We start from the raw sequence: 25,885 nt of genomic DNA on the forward strand, positions 1-25,885 counted from the left end.
AGCAGCCAAAGCAAGACTTTAGGACAAAGTGACGGAGAATACGTGAGATAAGCAGTGCGAATCTGGCTGACGACGTGAATTTGCATGGGCTTGTCTGACTGTTGGTAGAAACTAAGGTCCCTGAGTGAATGAGCTAGACTATGTGTGAGGACCAGACTTCGAGTGTTAATAGCTTGTAGCTTAGCAGTAATTAGTAATCAGTTAGCAAATAATTAAACGATACAGTGCAATATGTATGCAAAATATGTAGTATTGTACACTAGTGTATTTGTAGTATTATATACACATTGTCTGACATATTGGTACATTGTGTGTGTGAAGTATTATTTGGTACACATTGTATAAGGACACCGCAGAACATTCTCGCAGAACGTTATTTTCTTTATTCATTGAGAAATTTAACTGAAGTAGGATTTGACTGTATGGTGTTTGAGATCAAGTGCTTTGTCATTTGTATGTGGGACATTCTGCTGGATTGTGTCTTCTTGTTGTATTATTGTGTATTGAAACTGACTTGCCTCGTCTCTCCACAACCATTTAAACAAACAGGTTTGTCCTCTTTCTCTCATTACCCATCTCATCTTTTACAAGCACTTCTATATTCCTTTCTATATCCGTTGCCTCTTACTGCCTCTTTTTAGATCACACTGTCACATTTAGCAGCCTACGACACAGAGTGACGGCCCACACTGGCTTTTTGGGTGTGTCTGTGCACAAGGAAGGAGGGACAGAGCCAGAGGGAAAAAGGGGAATGAAAGGGCTAACTGGAGAGCGGAAAGTTTTCGTGGGTTTTTTTTTTCCCCCTCGACATGTTTCCTTCGTTCAGCCAGTCAGAGCCAGTTGTGTTAGAGCAGTGTATGGGACTAGAGAAAAATACAAATAAGCCTGTATGTTAAAAATCAATGGTTTGGAATGGTATTCTTCCCTGCGCTTTGCTTCGGCTAGGTCGGAATGCAACTTGGCACAAAAAAAAAAACAGTGGAATGCTTGGAATTGGGCTCTTACATGTCTATTAGGTGAGGCTGCACTGGGTGAGACAACACACACACGCGCACACACAATCTTGCAGAAAAGTATATGCTAAAACAATCCTGTCACCCTGGAAAACCTTGACCAGCTCAAAAATATTAGCTTGCAGACTGAACATTCCTGTTTTCCTCTGACTGAAACCAGGAAGCATTCCAGACCTGTCTGGTTTTTGCCAGAAAAAAAATATGTTTTTGCCCCAAAACGTGGCTGCTTTTACAACTGACTGTCAGGGTGGAAAGAACTAATGGTCTGTGAAAATGATGATTAAAAGACGTGCTGTGCCGAAGGAGCCAAAAACTTTTCGTTCTTCTTTACGCAGCACTAAACTTAGCAAACGACGCCATTAGAGCCCGAGAGAAGTGAGCATTAATGCAGGGATTCCCCCTTAATACAACCACCAATGCTTTATTAATAGCCCATGGCTTGCCTCAGGACATCCCCCACTTCCCTCTGCAGAAGAGCTCGGCTTCCCCATCTCGCCTCTCAGACAAGGTCACGGTTGCTTTTTAAAACTTTTCAGCTGTGTGAGAATGAATCTATACTGACTACATCGATTATGTAGCAGATTTCTACCTCCAGGTCTTTTTTTAAATGAAAAAAAATTGTTATAATAGGATTCATAGCATTATATGCACTGAGGGTAAATTGAATAAACTAGGTGCTGCTGTGAAAGCTGAAATTGTGTAGCATTGTTCTTTTTTTTATTGCCACAACTTGGGTTATAAAAGTATTTGCCATCCTTCATTTTATAATCTGATAAGTTTACACAGCCGTTCTGTCTGGACTATATAGTTAAAGAAAAGAAATGATTTAATAATCACCCAATGCACTATCCACATAAAAATCAAATTGAGTTTTTATTTTTTTATTTTTTTATTTTGACAGATTTTCTGTATTTTGTCTTATGTTTTATCCAGCTTATGCCTAGCGATGTTTCATATTGGTAGTGAATTTAATTTCTATTCCTCCTGACGTGTGTATGAAATACTTTTAGAAACATGCATGTGCTCGAAAGGAGAACCTTGCTCTTCCTCTGTGACTGGTGAAAGAAGCCAAGCATGAACTGTTGCTGTGGTTTTCTGCATGCAAAATCATAGACTCATACATGGTTGTCTAGTCTCGAAGAGATTGACATAGGTGAGTGAGTGAGTGATTGATTTTCCAGTCTTGAAGAAATTCCACCCTCCTGCAGTTATTCTTTTTCTCCCAAAATAAAAACAAATTAGTAACCATGCTCCTGCTGAAGACGAATGACTGAACACTAAACACCAAATAAGCAATCCTGTGCCTCCCAGAACACAACCATGTTAATGAACGTGGCTTTTGTTTTTCCCACAGTCTCCCTATCTGACTGACCCTCTTGTACCCATGGATATTTGGATTTTGATGATGAATGCAATGAATGTACATTCAGACTGAAAATGGAAACAAGATGTGTTGGAGGTTGCACACCAGCCATGTCGATTGGAAGCTTGAGATAAAAATAAGATGCTTCAATCACTATAGCAGTTATTGGAAACCTCAGACCTGTGCAATTGAGCCTGTTATTGCAGCAGAAAGGCAAGTGAAAATGTCTCAGTGATGAATAATCAGAACCACATCTGGATCACGCGGGGTGTCCTTGCATTTGGGTTTGAGAATTACAGAAACCATGGCAGGAGACGAGAGTCTTGATGTTTCAGTGAAATGGTTTCAGGCAGCAGGAGCTCACGTACGATTGTTTTTTATAGTATTCCTGCAGGAGCTTTGTAGCGTTGGTGAATAGATTGCACTGTGTTTTGTGCAGTAATGTTTTAAGATGCGTGTTTGCATCATTGGTTTCATGTATGTTCTTGGACCATTATTTTTCCCCATTGCAATCCTCTTTCCTGTACCACCCGAGTCTAAAATAGACATCGGATGAGCTCGAGATGGCTCTTTTCAACTGTGGTTGAAATCTAAACCAACCGTGTGATGGTGTGGGGGGGAAAAAGAGCTCGATTTGCTATTGACTAGGTGCCTGATAGCCTACAGTAAGGCAGGAGGTGAGATTTTTCTGGCTTGCCTGATCCTGTATTCCGAGAGTGATCTGTAAACATGCATTTAGCTATAAACAGTGCTCTCAGAAAGATGATTGGGAAATTATAATCATGTTTTTAGGCTCACAATGCATCACTAATTTACTGTAGACTCAAACCCAAACCTTACTGTGACATTCTTGCAGCAGAAACTATTCCATTACTGAGTGATCGAAAATGGCAGAGTGCAGACGCTCTTAGACAGGATTCACAAAAAAGCTGAGAAATGGCTGTCTCCTTTTTCTGCCTTTCAGAGATTAGTCTGCCTTCACATCCACTTTGCTTGTCACTACACGTCAAGGCAACAAATTGAACCAGTGGTGCGTTGTGCTGAGATTCTCTCATTTTTGTTGACTGAAATATTTATCACCGTGCCCTAAGCATTGTAACAAATAATTGCTGACCTCCAGAACATTGATAAGAACTGCGACAGAAAGAAAACATTCATACTATAAGGAGATTACTATAGTTACTTTACAATAAGATCACTATACTTGCTATACTATAAGGAGATCACTATGGTTACTGTACTATATAATCACTGTAGCTGCTGTACTACAAGATCATGATAGTTACTGTACTATAAGGAGATCACTATAGCTACTGTTCTATGAGGAGGCCACTATAGCTTCTGTACTATAGATCACAATAGCTACCGTACTACAAGATCACTATAGCTACTCTACTATAAGATCACTAGCTACTGTACTATAAGATCAGATTATCTACTATAAGATCACTATAGTTACTGTACTATAGATCACTATAGCTACTCTACTATAAGATCACTAGCTACTGTAGTATAAGATCAGATTAGCTACTATAAGATCACTATATTTACTGTACTATAAGATCACTATAGCTACTGTTCTGTGTGGAGAACTCTATAGCTACTGTTCTGTGTGGAGAACTCTATAGCTACTGTTCTGTGTGGAGAACTCTATAGCTACTGTTCTGTGTGGAGAACACTATAGCTACTGTTCTGTGTGGAGATCACTAGCTACTGTTCTGTGTGGAAAACACTATAGCTACTGTTCTGTGTGGAGATCACTATAGCTACTGTAGCTACTGTACTGTGAGGAGATCACTATAGCTACTGTTCTGTGAGGAGAACACTATAGCTACTGTTCTGTGTGGAGAACACTATAGCTACTGTAGCTACTGTACTGTGAGGAGATCACTATAGCTACTGTTCTGTGAGGAGATCACTATAGCTACTGTTCTGTGTGGAGAACACTATAGCTACTGTAGCTACTGTACTGTGAGGAGAACACTATAGCTACTGTTCTGTGTGGAGATCACTATAGCTACTGTTCTGTGTGGAGAACACTATAGCTACTGTTCTGTGTGGAGAACACTATAGCTACTGTAGCTACTGTACTGTGAGGAGATCACTATAGCTACTGTTCTGTGTGGAGAACACTATAGCTACTGTAGCTACTGTACTGTGAGGAGAACTCTATAGCTACTGTTCTGTGTGGAGATCACTAGCTACTGTTCTGTGTGGAGAACACTATAGCTACTGTTCTGTGTGGAGAACACTATAGCTACTGTACTGTGTGGAGAACACTAGCTACTGTAGCAACTGTACTGTGAGGAGAACTCTATAGCTACTGTTCTGTGTGGAGATCACTAGCTACTGTTCTGTGTGGAGAACTCTATAGCTACTGTTCTGTGTGATCACTACTGTAGTTACTGTACTGTGAGGAGATCACTATAGCTACTGTTCTGTGTGATCACTACGGTAGTTACTGTACTGTGAGGAGATCACTATAGCTACTGTTCTGTGTGATCACTACTGTAGTTACTGTACTGTGAGGAGAACACTATAGTTACTGTTTTGTGTGATCACTACTGTAGTTACTGTACTGTGAGGAGAACACTATAGTTACTGTTCTGTGTGATCACTACTGTAGTTACTGTACTGTGAGGAGAACACTATAGCTACTGTTCTGTGTGATCACTACTGTAGTTACTGTACTGTGAGGAGAACACTATAGTTACTGTTCTGTGTGATCACTACTGTAGTTACTGTACTGTGAGGAGAACACTATAGTTACTGTTCTGTGTGATCACTACTGTAGTTACTGTACTGTGAGGAGAACACTATAGCTACTGTTCTGTGTGATCACTACTGTAGTTACTGTACTGTGAGGAGAACACTATACAGTAGCTACTGTTCTGTGAGGAGATCACTATAGTTACTGTATTATAAGAAGATGGTCACTGTATAAAAGATCATTTATTTCTCTAGTAAATATACAAATGTATTAGAATGAAGGCTTTACAGCTAATTTACTTTACAGCTGAACACCTTCAGTTTTGAGAATGAAGGATTTGGTGACAGTACACAGATACTTCCTACTTTTGCAGAGCCCTGTGCTGTAATTTTACCTTGACTGATCCATGGCAGCCAGAATAATGACACACCTTTTAATTCGATCAACTGCTAGTTCCTTGATGCTCCATCTAAGAGTTCTATCTTGTTCCCATGATCAAACCTCGATTTGACTATCATTATCATCTTCCCCACGGGCCGCTGCATTGATTAATTAGCAGGGTGATAAAAATAATTCAAGGAGATTTAAGTTGCTGGTTGATGAGCCGAACTCGGCTCGAGAGCAAGTGCGAAATGATTTCATGTAGCCTTGTCCAACAAAGAGCCTGATGTATACGTTTATTACAGCCTTTTTTAATTGAGTCTGCCTGAAGGAACAGTTGATGGAGCTGTGGAAATAGGGGATAAGGATGATGTATTCTTGAAGTGACTCGGGAGTCGAGTGGACTGGAGAGAGGGATGTGGAATAGATTAATTTTCTTTTATTAATTGATAAGATCTGAAGCTTGGAGAATGGTCCTCATCATGATAATGGTCAGCCCTTGCAATTCACAGCTAATTCATCGTGTCCCTCAGTGCTTGATTTTTAACCCTTCGGTCTTGTTTTATCTTCTTGTTTCTTTGTAATACTGTATATGTTATCCCTTGGAGACGGCAACTATACTTTACATCACTTGGAGAATGACTTGAGCGCTTGCACAGCTGCAATGTTTATAGCAGCGAGATGCATCTCTCGTGTAGGGATTAAAGTTTTTGTAGTAGCAATGCTTGATTGCATAATTTTAGCTTGAAGGGCAAACACTAAATAAAATTTGTACTTGTCTAGAGTTGGCCAGAGTTGAATCACTAGTTAACATGTACAATGGGAGAAAGGTTCATACAACACCACGCTGTAATCATGAAAACACTCTTACCTCTCCTAGCTAGTATCAGATAACTAACTAGCCTGACGCACTAGCTAGAACATTAGAATATTGGCAGTGAAATATGTCTGTCTGTCTATTATCATTTTTTTTTGCTTCTGTTCATTCCACATGGCCACAATTTATTAAAGGAAAAAACAAATGTGTGTCCTCAGCATGTGTACTTTTTATATATATTTTTTAATATAATTTCTGGAACTGCATTCGGTCTGCATGTTAACAAAGAGAAATGTATTTAGAATGACTGCTTTATATGTATTAGTTTTAGTTCAGATTTACATGTGTGGAGATTAGAAACAGGACAATAGATGTGCAAAGTAGACTATGAAGTAGCCTAGTTCAGTGTTTTATACAGTAGCACTTTATTAAAAAAAACAGTGAAACAGTTTGAAACTCGAGTTGACCATCACTAAGGTCTGACCTTGGTGTGCCTTCTGTAGAGTGCACAAATATTTGCCATTTGTCGTGCTTCTTCCCCAGTGGTCCTTTCCTGTCACATAGCTCAACCTTTGTCCCATCTTCAACCTGGGACTCCTGAGGGAGCTTTCTGTTCAGATTCTATTAGAACAAAGGCAGTGGAGGAAAAATCCATGCCGCAGCACTTTGTATACGGTTGTCTCAGAGTGTATATATCCCAAGCCCTAATGCCCTCCTGTCATAGTCAAGAGTAACGCATCACCTCTGAAGAGGCTCTTCTCAACCGCGTTGTTTTCTCCTAATGATTGCTCGTTCCTCTGGCTATACAGGAGCACAATCATTTAAAACCTTATTTCAGTTTGACATACACCCATGTTATGGTGCGTCTTACCGCCACACTGTTGTGACTAATCCCAGGCGGAGGAGTGGAGCAATAGCACAGAGAACACCATGGTGCATGTTAAGTAATGTCAGCTGTCTGTAATTATTCCCTCTCGAATACTCTTTCACCAGCTGGACTCCCTGCACTGAAGAATGCATCAGCTTGGAGAATGCTAGCTTTGGAGATCTGCAGCTGCTGCTCGGTTGCTCAGGCAGTATGGGTTAAGCATTTCCTCCAAACCCTGCACCGATACGGGCAATGTTTGTATGAAATTCCAGCCAAACATTTTAAAGCAGATTTTCTTTGTATTCACATGCATAGGTTGAGAAATGCTAATTATCAAATGTGTTCATGGCACAGCTGAGTTCTATATTTTAATGCCCACAAAGTCTGCAAAATGGTGACTAAACCATGAAAGAGTTGCACATGTTTAAACCTGACACTGAACTTGTGTTTAATCTCCTGCTACTCAACGTTCAGACTAGTAAGTATTCAAAATAAAATGTGCCTAAGCTGACTGATTTAATTTGAGAGCTTTCATAAGATCCAACCAGTTTTTTTTTTTAACTGGATTTCCAATTGAAGCTCAATAAGCTCCATCTACAAATACAGTTAGCTCATATTCAACTTGTTAAATGAGGCGTATTGTGAAATTGTGCTCACTATAGCACTGCAGGTCTCAACAGGACACATGACTTTAAGCCTCTTTTGGTACTTTTGGTTGATTTTGAAAATCAAGTGTGTCTCATGGCTTCTGGGACCAGTGCCTTGGGATCTGTCTTCATCATCGTGATTGTTTACTCTGTAGCTGTAGCCGTAATTGCATTCTGCTCCGTTTCTGTTGCTTATTTTTCTCGTTCGAAACCCTCATGTTGTACTTTCTGAGGTTCAGGTGCCTATTGAGCTCAACATGTTATTTATAGGGAGGAATATAAAATGGAAACCAAGGTCAGCTTTAATGCTGCTGCTCTTTTTTCTTCTCAGCATTGCTTCATACTCACACCTTTGTGTTTCTCATTGTGTTTCTCAGTCTTTTTTTGTTCTTTCGTCCTTTTAACGCTACACTTCCTTTCCACACTATGCCAAGGCCATAAAACTTATGCTGTCTTTTTTTCTCATCCCCCCTCCCTTCCTTTTTCCTTTCTTTTTAACCTCCCCATTCAATTTTTTTTCTCTTTTCTTTTTCACCGTTCACGTGACTGGAGGGTGTGGGCTTTGTATTCTAGGCCACTGTGAATGATTCAGTAATCCAGCATGAGCCAGGGATTGCACACACACATCAACTGTAAATAATTACAGGGAAGCAGACCTGCTATCTTTCACTCAATTTATGTGGAAGCTTCACATTTTAACAATTTCCCACTTAAAAATGTGCCAAATATCGAGTAGTTTTAAAGTTTTTTTTTTTTTTTTTGTCCACTTCAGATGTCAGAGATCCCGTCTCACTTTACTGACGGTTCCAGCGATGTTCCTCAACACAACTTGATTTTCCTGTTTGAAAGCTGCACTGTCACGCCTTCCTCTTTATTTATATGTGAGAGCAATCCAATTCTCGTCCAGCAGTTAACACAATTTTATATATATACTTTTATTTTTTAAATTTTTAATTTTATTTATTTATTTTGACAGATTATAGAATAGACTAGATTGTTAATGGTGAACATAAAATGGTGAGCTTGAGTTTTTCCACAGGGACATTACATAAGAGCTTTGTATTGAAAATCACTTTGGTGCGATATTTTGATCTGAATTATCCATTTTCAGACTTCAGGTGGATCTGGTATTATTTTTAAAGTTTAGCTTTACAGCGGTAGGAGGACGGAGAATTCTGGGGGGGAAAAAAAAAATCAGGATCAAAATCCTATTTGTTTTGCCTCGCCCTCTGTGTAACCAACAGTCCTGTCTGCCGAGGGTGCAGCTGTTTTTCACAATCAGATTTAGCAGGAGTTGTGCTGTGGTCTGGACATGCATTGTGAGGTTAAACGAACGGCTACTGCTCAGTAAATTTTTTTTGTAGACTAGGGCAAATGAAAAGAGAAGTGAGCCCTGTGTACAAACACCTGGCTGAGTGTGCTTTGACTCATTATGGAGGAATTACACAATCGTTTGATATGTCGGGGAGTTCCTCCTTCCGACGGTGAGTGTGTGTGTGTGTGCGTGGTGTGTGTGTGTGTGTGTGTGTGTGTGGGGTTGGTGCAGGGAGAACAGCCGAGATGCGGGCTCTGCATTCTGCCGCTTTAGTATGCAAGGCAGGTGTGGCTGCAGTCAGAGAAAGGCAGGGCGCAGGCCGCCGCCCACACACACACACACACACACACACACACACACACACAAACACACATGCGGTCACACACAACACACACACTGCGTATTCCAGTATTCCAGTACAAGTTATATGACTCTTGTTATACATATCTGCCTGTTTCCAGTCTTTCTTCACTTCCCTCATTCACTCCATTTATCCCCCTACAGTATGTCTTCTCATCACGGCTGCCACCCTGCAGCAAAACCATCAAGCATCCGGTCCTCTGCTTTGATCCAAACCCTCTTTTCTCTCCATCTCTCCTCTCGCCTTTGTTTTGCGCATGTTTGCCGTCTGATTTGCTCGCCCTCTCCTTTTCCGGTTTCCGTGTCCGACGACCATTCAATGCTAGACAACAGGGATGGGCAAAAAAATCAACAGCTGGAGATACGTATATGTGTGTCTCTAACACATTATCAAAAAAAGGAGATACTAATCACAAGTTGTTAGCAAGATGACGGTTTGTTTTTCTTCTGTTTGCTACAGGGAATTCCTGATGGTCTGTTGCGCATCTGTGTTGCCTGAGCACTAAGCACTGGGATGATACCCGAGCTCTATCTCTGTGGATTATCACCACACACACACACACACACACACACACACACACACACACACACACACACACACCTGGCCCGAGACGCGTTTGATAGAGGCCTTTCAGGGTGAATTCAATACATGTTGTGTGCCAACATCAATTATCGCAAGTGCGCCAGACCATTTGATCCTCCTCTGATGACCTGGTGCACTTTGTGTGTTTATTTGTGTGTGTATGTATATGTTTATGTATGTGAATGTATAATATTTTTTTTTTTACTGGTTCCTTGTGAAAACAAAACCCAAAACACATCAGGGATTGTCTTGAGACATGAAAAATCACGCTTGATTTCAGACATTTAAACAATCTGGACGTTTATTTATTTGTTGTTTTGCACCACCTGCACAGCATTTCGACACTTTTCTCTTTTCCGCCGTGCCGTTTTAGCCTGCAACATTTAAAGTCGCAGATGTAGACGGGTGAGTCATCTCGTAAAAGGAGCGAGAGAAAGCCGAGAGTAAATAAGGAAGGGGAGGGAGGGAGGGAGGCAGGGGGAGAGAGAAAGAGAAGGAGCAGAAAGGCCTTTCTTTTGTGCAGCCCCAGCGATGTGGAGGTGGATCCAGAGCCTTAAGACCCACCTTGGCATCGGCAGTGCAGGACTGCAGAGGAAACGCATGGGCCGATGATTTACATCTACTGCCTACGAGCTCCAGCTCATGCTCTTTAATCTGAGAGCAGCGCCTTCCTCTCACTCATTCTCTTCTTTTCACTCCCCCGTCTCTCATTCTGCCCCCACACTTCATTCTGTCTCGTTCAGTTCACGTTGCATTGCTGCGATGACTGTTTGCTGTACAGTATTACATACTCCTTCTATTCCAATTAAGTTTGACTTTACAAAAATGGAAGCAACAGAACGCTTGTATTTTAATGCCTGGAGCTAAGGATAAGATAATATCGAACAGATCGCCATCATTTATATCCGTCCATCCGTCTGACCATCCATTTTTTTTTTCCGAACTCAAATACAGTATGAATCAAGTCGTAACTAGATAGAAAAAATATCTATTTGGCCATCAGAAGAGCTTGGAGCTCCAGACTAAAAGTGACTTTGGGAATTTTGCAGCTTTCATGATTTAGAAGGCCAAAAAAAAAAGAACTGGTGCAAGTGTGCAAGCGGTCACATACAGCGAAGTCTAGTTTATATCCAGCTTGCAAAATATCAGGAAAATATTAATAATAATAAAAAAAATTTAATAAATAAGAGGAATCAAAATAATTGCATTGTGTTATGTAGCACTGCCCTGAATACTGCCCTGAATATGCTATTTCACATTACCTGTAAATGTATACAGAATACAGTAAGACAATATCTCAGTTTAAACAAATGGAAGGCAACACAGTGCGTTAGCGCCAGAGGTGCTTAAACTTTTGGTGTATATGATTGGTGCAAACTATTTTGTTTAATTAAAGATCTTATTTCTTTCATTCAGTTTCCTTTCAAAAGTTTCATAACATTTCATAACAAGTTTCATAAAGTGTCATAATATAGCTGTGCCCCCCCCCCCCCCCCCCCCCCCCCCCCCGACAGCTCTTAATGTATCGTGTTGCCTTCGTGAGCATCACTGAATGTAAACTTGTATAAAGCTTCACAGCAAGCGTGTGAATTCGGGTATTATTGTGTCTTGTGGACTAGATATAAACACTTATGTGAAATAACATCTTCAGGGCAGAGCTAAATAAGGCAATTTTTATGATTACTCTTTAAAAAAAAAAAGAAAAAAAAAGAGCATTTTGCTTATTCTTTAAGACGTATCTTAAGACCTCAACTGTAGCTAGATCAATTTTTTTCAGGCAAACGATGCACATCTGTAATCACAACACGTCTTTCCAGCAGGAAATGGAAGCCACACAGTCTACTGCTGTTCCTGCACCACAGAGAACCCTCGAGCCAAGTGGCAAAACATCCTCCTAATTCAGCAAGAGCAAAAGAAAGTAATTGCGAGCGAGTTGGGCAATCTTGTAAGATTACTTGTACAAAAGTGTGTATCGAACGTTTCATAACAGGCTGCGAAATAAACCTGTGAATAAAGAACGCAAAATAAAAGCAGACCACAGGGTGACATAAACAAGTCGCAGCTACTGTATGTCTGTGCAGTTATCAGGTCCAGTCATCCAATTGGTGGCTTTTAGACAAGTACAGAGATTTAAAACGGCTCCAAATCAAAAGCCATCAAATCAAGAATGTCAATTATGTCAAGCCATGTCTTTAACTCGCGGCCACAGAGTTCTTTTGTCCCTGAATCTTTTTCTAATCTCATCATGACACACACAATCGAAATCCCATTGAAACATGTAGAGGTGTCTCTGTCTGTCTCTCTCTCTCTCTCTCTCCCTCGCTCTCACTTTCTCTCTCTCTCTCTCTCTCTCCCTCGCTCTCACTTTCTCTCTCTCTCTCTCGCTTTCTCTTTAAATTATTTTATCTTATGAAATTATTTTCTTGTATTTGAAGTCAAGACTAAAATGGCAGTTACCTAGATGTGGGCGGAGTCATGATCTTTCTGGTATTGGTGATCGATATAATGACGTTATTTAAAACACTCAATAGAAAATAGGTGGTCATTTTCATCCTGAAACACTGACAATATTATTTATATATTGATATTTTAATCGTTTATTACTGATTGCCAGCAAACAAAAAAACAAGAGATTCTTTACTTCCTTATAACTTTACCGAAGATAGAAACATCACCGTTATCTGACCCAGAACGTAGTGGAGGTGATAAACGTCAGTCATAGGTCTAAGAGTAGCGCAGCTCAGTTCAGACAAGCTGTTGATGGTGGTGTTGGCATAAAAAGTGGTCTTTGGACACAGATCTGTTTGAGCTGTGTGTAGTTGATGAGGTCCGAGAGCTGGACAGATAAAAGACTAAAGCTCTGCTGCATTGCCCTATTTCAGTAGAGCTGAAGCCAGGGCATTGTGGGTAATCTCAGATAACCTAGACCAGCTTCATGAAAGTCAATAAATAATGTGATTTAAGATGATATTAATTAGTTATGAGGATTAATATACAAGGCATTCATGGTGGATTATTATTTTAACGGATTAATGTTGATCGTTCAGGGGCCAAAAAAAGTCATTTTCATCACAGCGTCTTCATCACAGCGTTTAGGGATCACATTTGTGTAAAAATGAATGAATGAAAAATAAAATCGATTAAAACATAAAGACTTTTCAGATGAGGAAAACATCTTGGCTGCAAAAGCGCAGTGAATGGAGCCCATCGCTCCTGATTTTTAATCACTGCTCAGAGTATGATGTCAGGTTCTTGCGGCGGCTCGGCAGCCTCAGATTGACGCATGAATATGCATGAAGAACTTTACGTGGGCAGCTCAGGCACTTCCCTCGCTCGCTCCACACTCCACATCTGCCCTCGTTGCACCAGCTCTGCGTCTCTGTGTGGGTTTCCAGCATTGCACGACTTTAACACATGACCGGTGCCAGAAATTTACAGACAAGAGCGCGAGTTGTTCCCTGTGCAGCAGTAACGCACTGTTAATTGAGAACATCGAAGCTGACTAAAGGCACAGAATCAAACGAATGTGTAATTGAACATGCAGAACATTTGTCTGTATTTTATATATATATATATATATATATATATATATATATATATATATATATATATATATATATATATATATATATATAGGCTGCTGTTAGAGGGTGCATTTTGCTTATTTTCCCTTTTGCACGTATTCTTCTTGATTCTTGACTTTTTTTCCTTTAACCTGCCGCATATACTGTAGTATATTCTGTATATTCTGACCTGGGGAAATATCGTGCTTTTATTGCTAGGAGACGTCTGGGAGACCTGTGGTGGTCAGGTAGGTTCTGTTGGCCAGGGACCTGTAACACCCACACATTCACTCTTTTAGTGACAGTTTTGTGTCCGTCCGTCCGTCCGTCCCAAGCACCCCCCCCCCCCATGCCTATGTTGTCATCCTGACAACTTTCTGTAGTAATAATCTTACAGCTCAACCTTTTCTCCTTCCCTTTATTTAATTGCTTCTATTAAAGTGTCATAATATAGCACAGATGGGGTATGGATATCAAGTCCCAGCGAGATGCCACTCCAGACCTGCGGGGCAAATGACTTCCCATACTTAATTGCACTGTTTGATTTGCCTCCACATACTTAATTCACACCACCTAAAAGGTGCTTTTATTTCCCGTTTATAAAACCACTTCTGAATCTCATGCAGAATTCAAGTCAAGTCAAGTCACCTTTATTGTCACATCACCCCGGCACATGTTCCTTGGTGAGTGAAATTCTTGGGAGCGAGAACCAGAAATTGCAGAACCATTTACATACAATTCACACAAGACATGAGGAATAAAAATAAATAAAAAATTCACGTTGTGTCCAACTTTGTTAGTCAGACCAGATAAATCCAATTCTACCCAAGGCTCTAATAGGAAATGTATATCTCCCCCCCCCACCCCCCTTTTGATGGAATGGTCTATTTTCATCTGTTTTGTTAACTAACAGTCGTCATGTTCAACGCTTTCAGAGCCGTTTGTTGCGCATTGATAAATCCGAACTTAGTCTTCTAGTTTCGAGTCACATCAGTGTTGGATGGAGTGGCTTCTGAGGCCTGAGTAAAACATGGTGGAAAATCGCAGCCTCCATCCATCATTAAGCTACTGTGTAAGGAGCTTCTGTGCCTCACTGAGCGCGCTCAGTTTCCAGATCCGCAATTCCAGCTAAGCCGCCATCCTGTGCACTCGAGTGTATTTTGAACAGTCGGTACATCATTAAATTGATTGATAATTTTGCACATTTATAGGCTTTTTTTTTTTTTACACAAAAGCATTAAAGCTAGAAATTTAATTTGTGCAGTCTGCTGCATTATTCTCTGCAAACTAAACCTACCTAATAGAAATGATTTATTTATTGATTTTTTTTTTTTAATTCCTGGTCAGCTGGTAAAGATGATTAGTTTTACAGTTGCTTCACTCCTTTGCTCACGCTGCTCCATCCAGTTATTTATTCTTACACAACGCCACCTGGGAATTTCTGGTCTTTTTTGTTAGTTTCTTTTCTCATTTTTTTTTACTGTTTCCCTTTTTCCTCTGGCAGCCGGTGACATTTTCCTCCGGCCGACGCTGCTTTGTTCGCAGTACCTGACATTTCCATTACCCACGATTTACACACATCTGTTACATCAGGCTAATGTGAGGGTTAAACTCAATCTGATCTAATCTGGCTGGCTCCATGCATCACGTCCACACAAACACACACCCATCTGCTTGAGTACGGAGGGAGATCTATTGAGCTGTAATGATGACTTACTTCTTAAGACATCCACGGTGGTCTGTTCCCTGTGGTTTGATATCAGGGGTCACACAGAGGTCAGTGAATGCAACTTCTGTTTCCCCTGCACTGCTATAGAATCACATCATTATGCACCATTTTGTCATTAGTCCTGAATTTGTTAAAGCACCAAAATGCATTTTAGGGGCATTTTAACATTTTACAAACAGCCCATAAAGGGAGCAGATATTACAGCGATGTGAATAAGAATCCCCTTAATTTATTTCGTGTGCATTGTTTAGTTTATTGCAGAATCCCATTACTACTTGTTTCTACTCTGCATTACAAGCATGTACTCTTGTCTGTAGGAAATAAGTCAAACTCTTCAAACACACCACCCCGTCAGGTAACTTTATACAATTGGGCAATTGCGGGTTAAGGCCTTGCTAAGGGGCCCAACAGTGGAAGCTTGGTGGACCTGGTATTAGTAATCCAACACCTTAACCACTAAGCAAACACGTCCTCACACCATCGTCGTAAACAAACTACGCTCCTCCCTGCATTTCAGCTTTTCTTCATTCTTTAATTCTTGTATAATTATTTTTATTTGAATTACTTTTAAACTTCTCAAAAATGTGGTGAGACAATACATATCTGTATTGCTGAAAAGATGTACATGGATCCACTTTGACTACAAACCGTTGGAGAAAGGACATGATTTACATTATTTCCTGTCCAGTGTCACCCAAATGAGGATGAGTTTCTCTTTTGAGTCGGGTTCCTCTCACGGTTTTTTCCTCATATCTTCTCAGGATTATAATCTTCTCTATCTTTGCCACCGTCACCTCAAGCGTGATCATTAGGGATGGATGTTAGTACTGTTTAGGCTGGACAGTAGACCAGACAAGACTCTTTGTCAAAATATACTCATAATACAGTTGTTTGGTAGCCAGTGTGTGGATGCAGTAATGCCATATTTTCCTCTTTCGGTACACACTGTCGATAAAAAGCGAAAACAAGTGTGTCCCCGAAATCTAACTACTGAATCAAATGCAGTGTGAATCCAATTCGGACATTTGCCGAATCAGAATCGGATTTATTGGCCAAGTGTGTTGACACACACAAGGAATTTGGTTCCAGCAGTTTGGGACTCTCAAAGGTACAGACATAACACTATTCTATACAAGAAAACAATGCAAACGATGAAATACAATATAGACAGAATGAGTATAAAATATGTATATAATGTAGAATGAATATAATATTTAAAATATGAATATAGAATATGAACGATCAGTAATGTACATAAAGTGTGGGAGTGCAAATAACAATATTGTGCAATATTCTGCTTTTTTTAACATACATCTGTGTAATATACAGATGATTTGATGACCGACAGTCCTGATAATGCAGTATTTATGATCAGAAGCAGTGAATATAATTGAGTTGTTGATGAGGGTGATTGCCTGGGGAAAGAAACTGACACTGGCATTGTCATGTGGCCGATATTGCCAGGATAACTTTAAAAAAAAACAACAACAAAAAAAAAACAACAGTTTGCTCAGGTGCTGTTAAACAAGTAAGGTTTAACCACAAGCAACAACATGTAATACCTAGAGCACTTCAGCTCTGTTGCATTATGGGATTCCGTTGTTTCCATACTGCAGATCCTCAGCAGAAGCAGTAGATCATGTGGACATTTCTCTCCTACTGTTTTATGAATATTGAGAATGTGGACATGCATGCTGCTTTTGGTCTGCGGTATAATAGTGGAGTTGGGATATTAGGAAGCTGTTAAAGTAATCCGTCTCTGCAAGCTTCTCTGGCCATGTTCAAACAACTTGCTCCAACATGCATTAAGACCGTTTGTGCAATCTTGTTTCATATTCTGTATCTCTCTTCTGTCTGGTGTCCCGCCTGACAATATCCAAGGTGGGTTGGTGGAGATTATTTTAGAGCGTAATAATTAGGTTTGGGAATTGATGTCACATGGTACTGTATTAGTGGATTGTTCTGCAATTTTGGAAGGGTTACTTCTTCATTTCTGAGCTTCTATGACAATCACAAAAACACACATGCTCAAAGAAGTTTTCTGTTTTGTCCATTTTAGGCCCCGTGCTTAAACCTCCAGAGGGATGCCAATAATGTTTTAATGATTTAATTTTTTTTTTTATTACTGATCTATTCAAGATTCCATACACAGAGGAGTAATGATTGACCTGATCTATCTGCTGATGACTGAAATCCTCTTATAGTTCCAGACTTCCTGTTCATTTTGCCAATTAAAAAATGTCCCTGTACAGTTTCTGCATGAGCTGGTAACACAGGAGCTGCAGGTTTATAAGAACATCTGTATTGTACCCCAAATCTGGTATTAGAATTTGACTTTTTTTTTTTTTTTTTTTTTTGCTAACTGGGTGTTTTATAGCAGCATACATACATAATGCTTTATCTAGTGTATACTGTACATTTTGTTGGATGTATATTTGTTGTAGATATTTTAAACCCATAGCTGTCCTAGTGTTTCATGGGTACCAGCATGACCCACTGTATGAAAGGTCTATCTACCCAGATGACTGACTGACCAAAGTGACAGTCCTGCCAAAGTAGCAAGATAATTCCATCACTCTTCCAAGCATACACGCACAATGTGACAAGCAAAGTAATGGCTCCCTGAGTTGAGTTTTATCTCACACTGGATAACTGTCTACACCTCAATCACCACCACACAATTTAGGCTTGTAATTATGTATATTTATAAAAAAATAATTGCACATAAATGAGACATGATGCTCAGAATCAGACCCACATTCTGTCTGTAGTCTCTGGGTGGATACACAACAGCCAAAAAAAAAAACTTGTCTTAAAAAAATACATAGCAACCCTAATTCCAGCCATAAGCATTTCTAAATGCTAGATTTTTACCTCGGACAAACCACCAATATACACACACACACACACAGTCATCTAGAGAAAGTGAATAAAAACCTAGGATACAAAGGATACATATGATTAGTGTCCAATACCTACATCAGTAAATGAAGTCTTACCTTTTTACTTATTCTAATCATCATAACTGTAAGTGCAAGATTGTCCATGTTTATAAAAGCTACATTATAGTAGATAACTCTAACAGAATTCAATTTAGGATTTTTTTTTCTAACATAGTCACCTTCTGATTCCTCTTCTCATTCAGACCGAGCGCTTTCTGCCCTCTTCCACGTACGTGAGCTCACAGATATGCACAATTAGGTAATAGCTCATGGAGATAGATCGACAGGGAAGAGTACGGAATCCCTACCACATGGATAGCACGATAGGTTTTGCTGGCTACACATGATCTCCAGACTTAAAAGCAAGCTTCTTATTAGAAGATTCTTTTTATGCATTAATCCAGAGTGAGAAATTGCCTCATTCGAAGATTGTTTTTTAATCATCCCCCATTGTTCATTTATGGTTGTGGAAGAGGTTTTTTTTTATTAAGTGGACCCACTGGAGCTGGACCTCCTGTCTCACATGAACACAGGGATCTTATCTAGACCACTAGCAGAACTTGTACTGCAAGCTTAATTAAAGACCGAGACCCCATTTAAACCCCCTTCTCTTTCTCCCCCCACTCCCTCCTCTTACCTTTCTTTCTAATTTCTCTTGTTCTCATTCTTCTTTCTCTTGCTCACTTCACTCACTCAGATGCTCACACACATGCAAAATAAACCGGCTTGTTGAGTGGCAGTAAAACAGTGAAGCAAATGACTTCTCTTCTCTTCTCTTTTCTCCTGCCAAAACCATGAATTACAAAGAGATTTATCATTTATGTATGACCATAACAAAATGGAACTGAGAATGGCATGGAATTTGTGCCTTTTTTTTTTCTTTTTCTTCTCCTCCAGTCTTTCTGAAATCCATTTATGTTCCTTCCTCAAACAGAAAGTTATTTATTCTTTAGAAAAGAAATTCTGACTGGTAGAGCTATGTGAAAGAGACTTCAAGATGTCGAGACGTTCCAGGTTTTTATTTCATTACGGATTTTATTGTCAATTCGAGAAACAAAACCCAAGTCTTGCTCATTCTGGGACTCGATGGTGTCAGCGATTCCTTTTAGATCACTTGCATACTTTTCATTACAGTTTTAGCAACAAGGGCATTGCTGAGTTGCTTCACAATCCAACTGTTTTTTTTTTGTTGTTGTTGTTGCTGTTTTGCAGATACTTTAAGCTGAAGCAAACCTACATTTTAAGATGTGGTGACCTGCTTGCCGTGGACAGCTGTTCTCTTTTGAGCTTCTTCCTCTGATGGTTCTCTTCCATTGTTGTGTGAGACGTCAGCAACACTCTTCCCTCAGAACTTGAAAACTGGTCAGAGAGACACCAATCTTTGAAAGCTTTCCTGTTAAGTGAAGTCGTACTCTTTGTGACCGGTCTACCCAGTGCGTCAGAACGCCAGCCAGAGAAAGAAAGCATGGCTAACAACACTGTGGACCACCCACCTGGGAACTCTGTGGCTGAAGGCAATCATGATGGGGACTTTGGCTGCACGGTGATGGACCTCCGGGAACTGATGGAGCTCAGGAGCGCAGAGGCGGTCAACAAGATCAGAGACATCTACGGAGACGTGCAGGGGATATGCCGTAGGCTGAAAACCTCTCCAGTTGAAGGTGAGACCACACACACACACACACACACACCAACAGCTACATTCAAGCAAGAAATTGGAAGTAGATTGAATAATATTCCCAAGCAGTTATTGTGCAAATTTGAAAGGAAATTACAAAAAAGTAGACTCGCCTAATTTTATGGCATTAGCAGATGGCAAATTACATTTAGCTCATTTATACACACGAGCAGATGAGCATTAAGGCCCTTGCTCAATGGTGGATTGGTAGTGCTGGGATTTGAGTTCACAACCTCTTGATCAGCAGTCCAACGTCTTAACCACTGAGCTACCTTCACAGCTGTTTTAATGGCAGGTAATTCGTTTCCATTAACGGTCAACACAACTCCTTTCAAACCTTTTTTTTTTTTTTTACTACATGAACCTCTTGCATCTTTGAATTAAGCCCCAGAAGTGTAAACACATTACAGTGTACTACATATATGTGCTGACAGATTAATAGAAACATGTATCAAAGTGGGATGGGATCACATAAAGTTCATGCAACCAATTAGATTTTCACTAAACTCTGGGGCAGTTAGGACAGACACCGGATAGTGTGCCCTATTACACCAGGGCTACAGGCTGTAATATTGAGCTGACATTCAGTAAAGCTTTTGCTGTGTCTCTCATATTTCTGTTATTTATTTCACCACATTACATCTCTCAAGCACGTCCACATGCGTGCTGCCGCTGAATGGAGCCACGCTTCATTGCAGTGGAAAAATGATGCTAATATCCCATTATATGGATATGTTTCCTTTGTTTTGGCCATTGGGCCAAACTGAAACTGAGCTTTTGATCGTATTTAAATCCTGTATAGCTGCAGATACGTTTGAAATGTGTTGCCCTGTAGATAGGGAAGAAAATGATCTCTGTTCTGATTGTTTTGTAATCCAGCTACAACACATCCTATACAACACTAACTGAAGAACTCTGTATACTAGAGAAATGCTGTATTCCTGCATACAAGAGGAAGTACTTTGTGTTCCTCTGCATTCTCAGTGCTGTATCTAATCATATGAAAGAGGTTTTTTTTTTTTTTTTTTTTGTCGCTTCACCTTTGTTGCCATTCATTGTGTAAAAATGTGGGTGTGGAAACTACACAAACTGTTTAGATTGCATGTGTTCAGGTATGTGGCTCCCCACCACCATTTTGGACAATCATTAGCTTCCTACCCACCCACTAGCTCTGCCCTATGATAGGACATCAATCAACCACTGACAATTTAGTCTAACACGTGCTTCCTTGAGACACATGAAAGCAGTCAGCCACATAATCTCGGACAAATGCCACATAATAACAGACACAGAGTAAAGTGCTTTCCATCCTTTTCTGCATACATGAGCTTACAGATGCCCATAAATGGCTGAGAGAGCATACGCCATCCCTCACACCGATAGAGACAGTTCTTGTCCCTTGGTTCCTGACGATGGACCCACAATCTCCTGAGAATGCTTTTCTGTTACATCTTTACACACATTCGGAACAATTACCCGAATTTCCATTGGTGTTTGTCATTAGCATACATTTTATTTTTCACCAACATTTCCTCCTTTCTTATAAAAGTGGGTACTAAACCATACAGTACCTTTCCATGCTACTGAGTGGTATCCAAAGTTGGAGACGCACAGTTGTCTGAAATGTCTTTCACATACTACAGAATTCTGATTTCCTTTCACTGCAACTAAGAGTTTGAGCCCAAACATGTTCCAGCTAGCAGTGCCCTTGGATACCACATGAGGTCTGTCGAGACATTGTTTGCCAAGGCTGGTTTGGAAGCACTCCTGCACACAGCCCTGGCCTCAACACCTTTGGGGTGAATTGGAACACCGACTGCACGCCAGTCCTTCTTTCCCCAACATAAGTGCTTGACCTTACTAAAGCTTTTGTGGCTGAACGGCAACGTTCCATTTCTAGTGGAAAGCATTCCCAGTAGAGTGAAAGCTGTTATAGTGCCAAAGAAGGGTAGCATCTGAGAGGCAAGCAAAGGATTTTTATTTACATTTAATTATTTTATTTTCATTTCAGTCTTCCTGTATTAGAGTTCTTATGTGAAAATTCACATTCATTTTCCCTTTTCAAGCAAGCAAGCATCATCTGCATCAGTACCCAGTGTTAAAGGGGTTGAGACTTAGAGAAAATCAACTGATGGCTTGCAAAAGGAAACAAAGGAAGTGTCCAATTATTGAGCTCACTGACTTATTATAGTCCCTTAAGTAGCATTTGATGGCTTTTTTGATTTTGCTCACAGTATGGCCTCTAGCTATTTGCTGCTGTAACTTCAGCTCAACTGGCAGATTAAGGTTGGGAATTAATCTTCTTGCTTAACTTCACCGATCTAGAAAGTTCATCGCCAGTATCTGCAGTGTTGTCCGAGGTGCCTGTAAGACTAGAAAGCTGTAAGCACTAATGGTCCAGCCAAATGTAATGGTGCATCAAAGGATTGATCCCCGTGTCCTTAATGAGCCAGAAGCAAGAAACCTTCAGTGCAGCCACACATGATCATGCCACGAGATTTCTGACCCAATACACTTGGAAAACTTTTGGCACGGCACCACTTAGGGTCTCTGGCCGAAACCGGTGGTTCTTCAGCCTGAGGGGAACAACAATGTTTTGGAGAACAGACCTAATCCTCACTATTTCAACACATGGCCTCAGTAGTCCATTCCAGCACTGAAATTTCTTCCATGCCATCTTCCTAATTACTTCATAGATCATTGCTCTGGTTCCATTTAGTAATCAAGGGACAGATATACTGACGCTCTGCACACAACATATTACTCATTTTAATGAAGGCACCATAATTGTTTTCTATTCCACCCATAGGGGAGTGGGTGGGAAATGCAATGTTTCAGCCAAATTAGATAAGTGTTTAGATTCTCAGGTTGATCAGGCTGATAGCCTGTGCCTATCCCAGGCGTCATCGGGCATCAAGGCAGGATACACCCTGGACGGAGTGCCAACCCATCACAGGGCACACACACACACTCTCATTCACTCATGCAATCACACACTATGGACTACGGACAATTTTCCAGAGATGCCAATCAACCTACCATGCATGTCTTTGGACTGGGGGAGGAAACCCCCGAGGCACGGGGAGAACATGCAAACTCCGCACACACACACAAGGCGGAGGCGGGAATCGAACCCCGACCCTGGAGGTGTGAGGCGAACGTGCTACCCACTAAGCCGCCGTGCCCCCTTACTAAAATCAAGGCATTTCAATTGCATAAATTATTATTAAAGTTTCAAAGAATAAATCAATTACAAAGTAGGAAATATTTATTTATAGCACATTGCAACAATGCACAGGATAAAATACATTAAAATTCAAACTTAAATGTTTAACTTAAATGCACTCGTGTACATTATATGATAAATTTAATCACAGTCTGGATCATTTCTCATGCACGCTGCTTTATTTCAGACAAGCACGTGCAGGCCGCGGTTTCTGTTTGCGTCATCACAACAAACTGTTTCGGCCGTGTTGTTTTTCGGTGATCAAAGTCTTTTGGCCGGCCGAATATTCGGTCCATCCCTAATTGTTAGCTTGTGCAGCCTGCTGCCCAGTGCAGTATACACTTACTGCTGGGTTCTCAATGTGAATGCACCATAATTAAATAGGTTAAATCTTCTTCTTCTTCTTCTTCTTCTTCTTCTTCTTCTTCTTCTACCGCGGGGGCCTCGGCGACCCAATCCCCAGACACGGAATCTGGCACTAGGTTAAATCTGATTGGACATATTTCTTTGAAGGAAATTCTAGATCGACGTGTCTCATTTATACCAAAAGACCAATACAGGAAGCAAGCACCACAGTTTCGCATTTGGCCGTTAGCGGGTTGGCCATCTTCTTCTTCACTTCTTGGCCGATCCCCAACACTTCCAACCTGTTTGAATTTATTAAGATTAGCAACAGTGATATGTGTCAAGTGATTGCCACGTTTCCTCTTTAAGTTCAGTTCAATTTTATTTGTTTAACACTTTTAACAATGGCTTTATAGAAATGTAAAAATGACAGTTTAGAATGCTCATCGGGTGACTCTGGATATTAAGATTATGAATAATTTAGTGAGATTATAAATAACAGTATACAGTCAGGTGGAATGGGTATGAGCATCAGCGATTTCGGGAATTCATTAAAGATAATGTAAGTCCCTTTCTGCCGAAGACTTTAGTAGTTCAATGATGGAGATGGCATTTTTAATGCTATCTGAATAAAAGTAATATGAGCTATGTATGAATAATTATAGAAGAAAATTTGTATTTTATTTTTATTATTTGAATTTTGGAAAAAAATTATTTGGAAAAAAATAACCGACACTGCTATTACAAAACTACTTCTATACAAAACGTTGGTATGCTTCCAGAGAAGCAATTGTTTTTAGAAAATATTACTTCTCCGATATTTATGGCATTGTTGGAAATGTGCGAATGTATGACAGCTGGCTCATAGTCACTGAATTTTGTACCTAAACCAGGTGGCTCTATAAATAGAGATTAAGAGTGATTTATGAGTCATCATTAGGGCTGTCATGAGCTGCATAAAGGCAGTTTGATTGCAGTTGCAGAAGGGCTTTTTATTAGAAAGGAAAGAACGGCCATTTCAAACCCAATATGAGGAAATTTTTCAGTTTATAGTACGTCATCTTGATATCTTACTCACCACCTGCAAAGGTCAAAGTGGCAGTATGTAACATTGGACTGTCATTGGAAAACTGCTTCCACATTGCGGCACACAGCCAATGTTTGGCCGTTGGTGAAGGCGGCACACAAAGTACACTTCATACTCCACTGGGGTGCTGTTTCCCTTTTTTTGGCAAAAAAGCGGAAATGGGATGTGATAAAACATGTTTTGTGGCCTTCAACACATCCCTCCTGTGAGCTGCTAGGACTATTAAGACAAAGTGAGTACAGATCGAACAAGATAGGAAGCAGTGCTTCAGAGAGATCACGATTCTATTCTTTTATGATCCTTTACTGTAATCGCTCAATGCTTTTATCTCTAAAGTTTGTAAGAAACGGCTCACTTTTTGTGGGTTATCATAAAGCATACAATAGCTTGAAATGTAACCAATCTAGATAACATGCTAATTATACTTGTTAGCTTCTGTTTAGTCTTAGATGTATTATTGGTCCATCCTTCTGATCAATGTGAAGGTGGCTATTAGCTTTTCCACCGAGCAAGTAAAAAAAATATATATATAGATAATTACATTATAACAGACTAAAGGATACGTAAAGGATGACTGTGTGTAACTGTACATTATGTTGTCTTCTAACAACACGTCTAATATAGCATATCAAAAAAGGCAGAAATATTTCAGTTCAACTTTCTGTCCTTATTCAAGTCTAGCTAGCACTTTTATTTCCTTTCCATATGTTTGAACTGGAGGTGAGTACACAGGGAGTTAAATTGCCATTAAGCTTCAGCGTATCCAGGTACCTGTGTATTTTCTGGTTGTAGGTTCATCTGTCACTGAAGAAAGCATGTAGAAATATCCTTTCCACTGGTTTCTATATAGCATATCAGGTGATGTATGCGGTGTGGCATGCTTCAGGATTCGGAACAGGGGTGTCAAGGTAAAGCTACACACCGAATGGAATCAAAAATCACACACACACATCAGATTTATTTCCCTATCCAGAGCGAATTACCAACCATTTGAAAAAGGTGCAACAATACAAAGCATTTAGGTCATTTGAAATGATTCATGACTTAAGGCTAGATTGAAAATCTGCCATTTGTCCAAGTTCGCCTTCAGTTGCCTGGGTGGTAAAAAAAAAAAAGAAGTCATTTTAAACACAAGGGCCTAAACAACAAGTAAGTAAGTTCAGAAGGCAGAGTGATGGAAAGGGCCATTTCTCCTCCCCAGCTTCGGTGTATAAATAATACAAATGCCCAGTGTCCTGAAACTGAAGACCTGAGTTGT

General features: G+C 40.1%; 1 protein-coding gene across 3 annotated transcripts in view; it reads left to right on the plus strand.

Moving 5' to 3' along the window:
- atp2b4 (ATPase plasma membrane Ca2+ transporting 4) overlaps window positions 1-25,885 on the plus strand; it is a 93,476-nt gene that overhangs the window by 16,970 nt on the left and 50,621 nt on the right. For all 3 annotated transcript variants that reach the window (XM_047810621.1, XM_047810622.1, XM_047810620.1), the window contains exon 2: window positions 19,504-19,952. In XM_047810621.1, coding sequence (XP_047666577.1) covers window positions 19,757-19,952 — 196 coding nt within the window. In that variant the 5' untranslated portion in view covers window positions 19,504-19,756. The remainder of the gene's footprint in view (window positions 1-19,503; window positions 19,953-25,885) is intronic.

The sequence above is a fragment of the Tachysurus fulvidraco genome, chromosome 2 (assembly GCF_022655615.1).
Source record: "Tachysurus fulvidraco isolate hzauxx_2018 chromosome 2, HZAU_PFXX_2.0, whole genome shotgun sequence".
Lineage (NCBI taxonomy): Eukaryota > Metazoa > Chordata > Actinopteri > Siluriformes > Bagridae > Tachysurus > Tachysurus fulvidraco.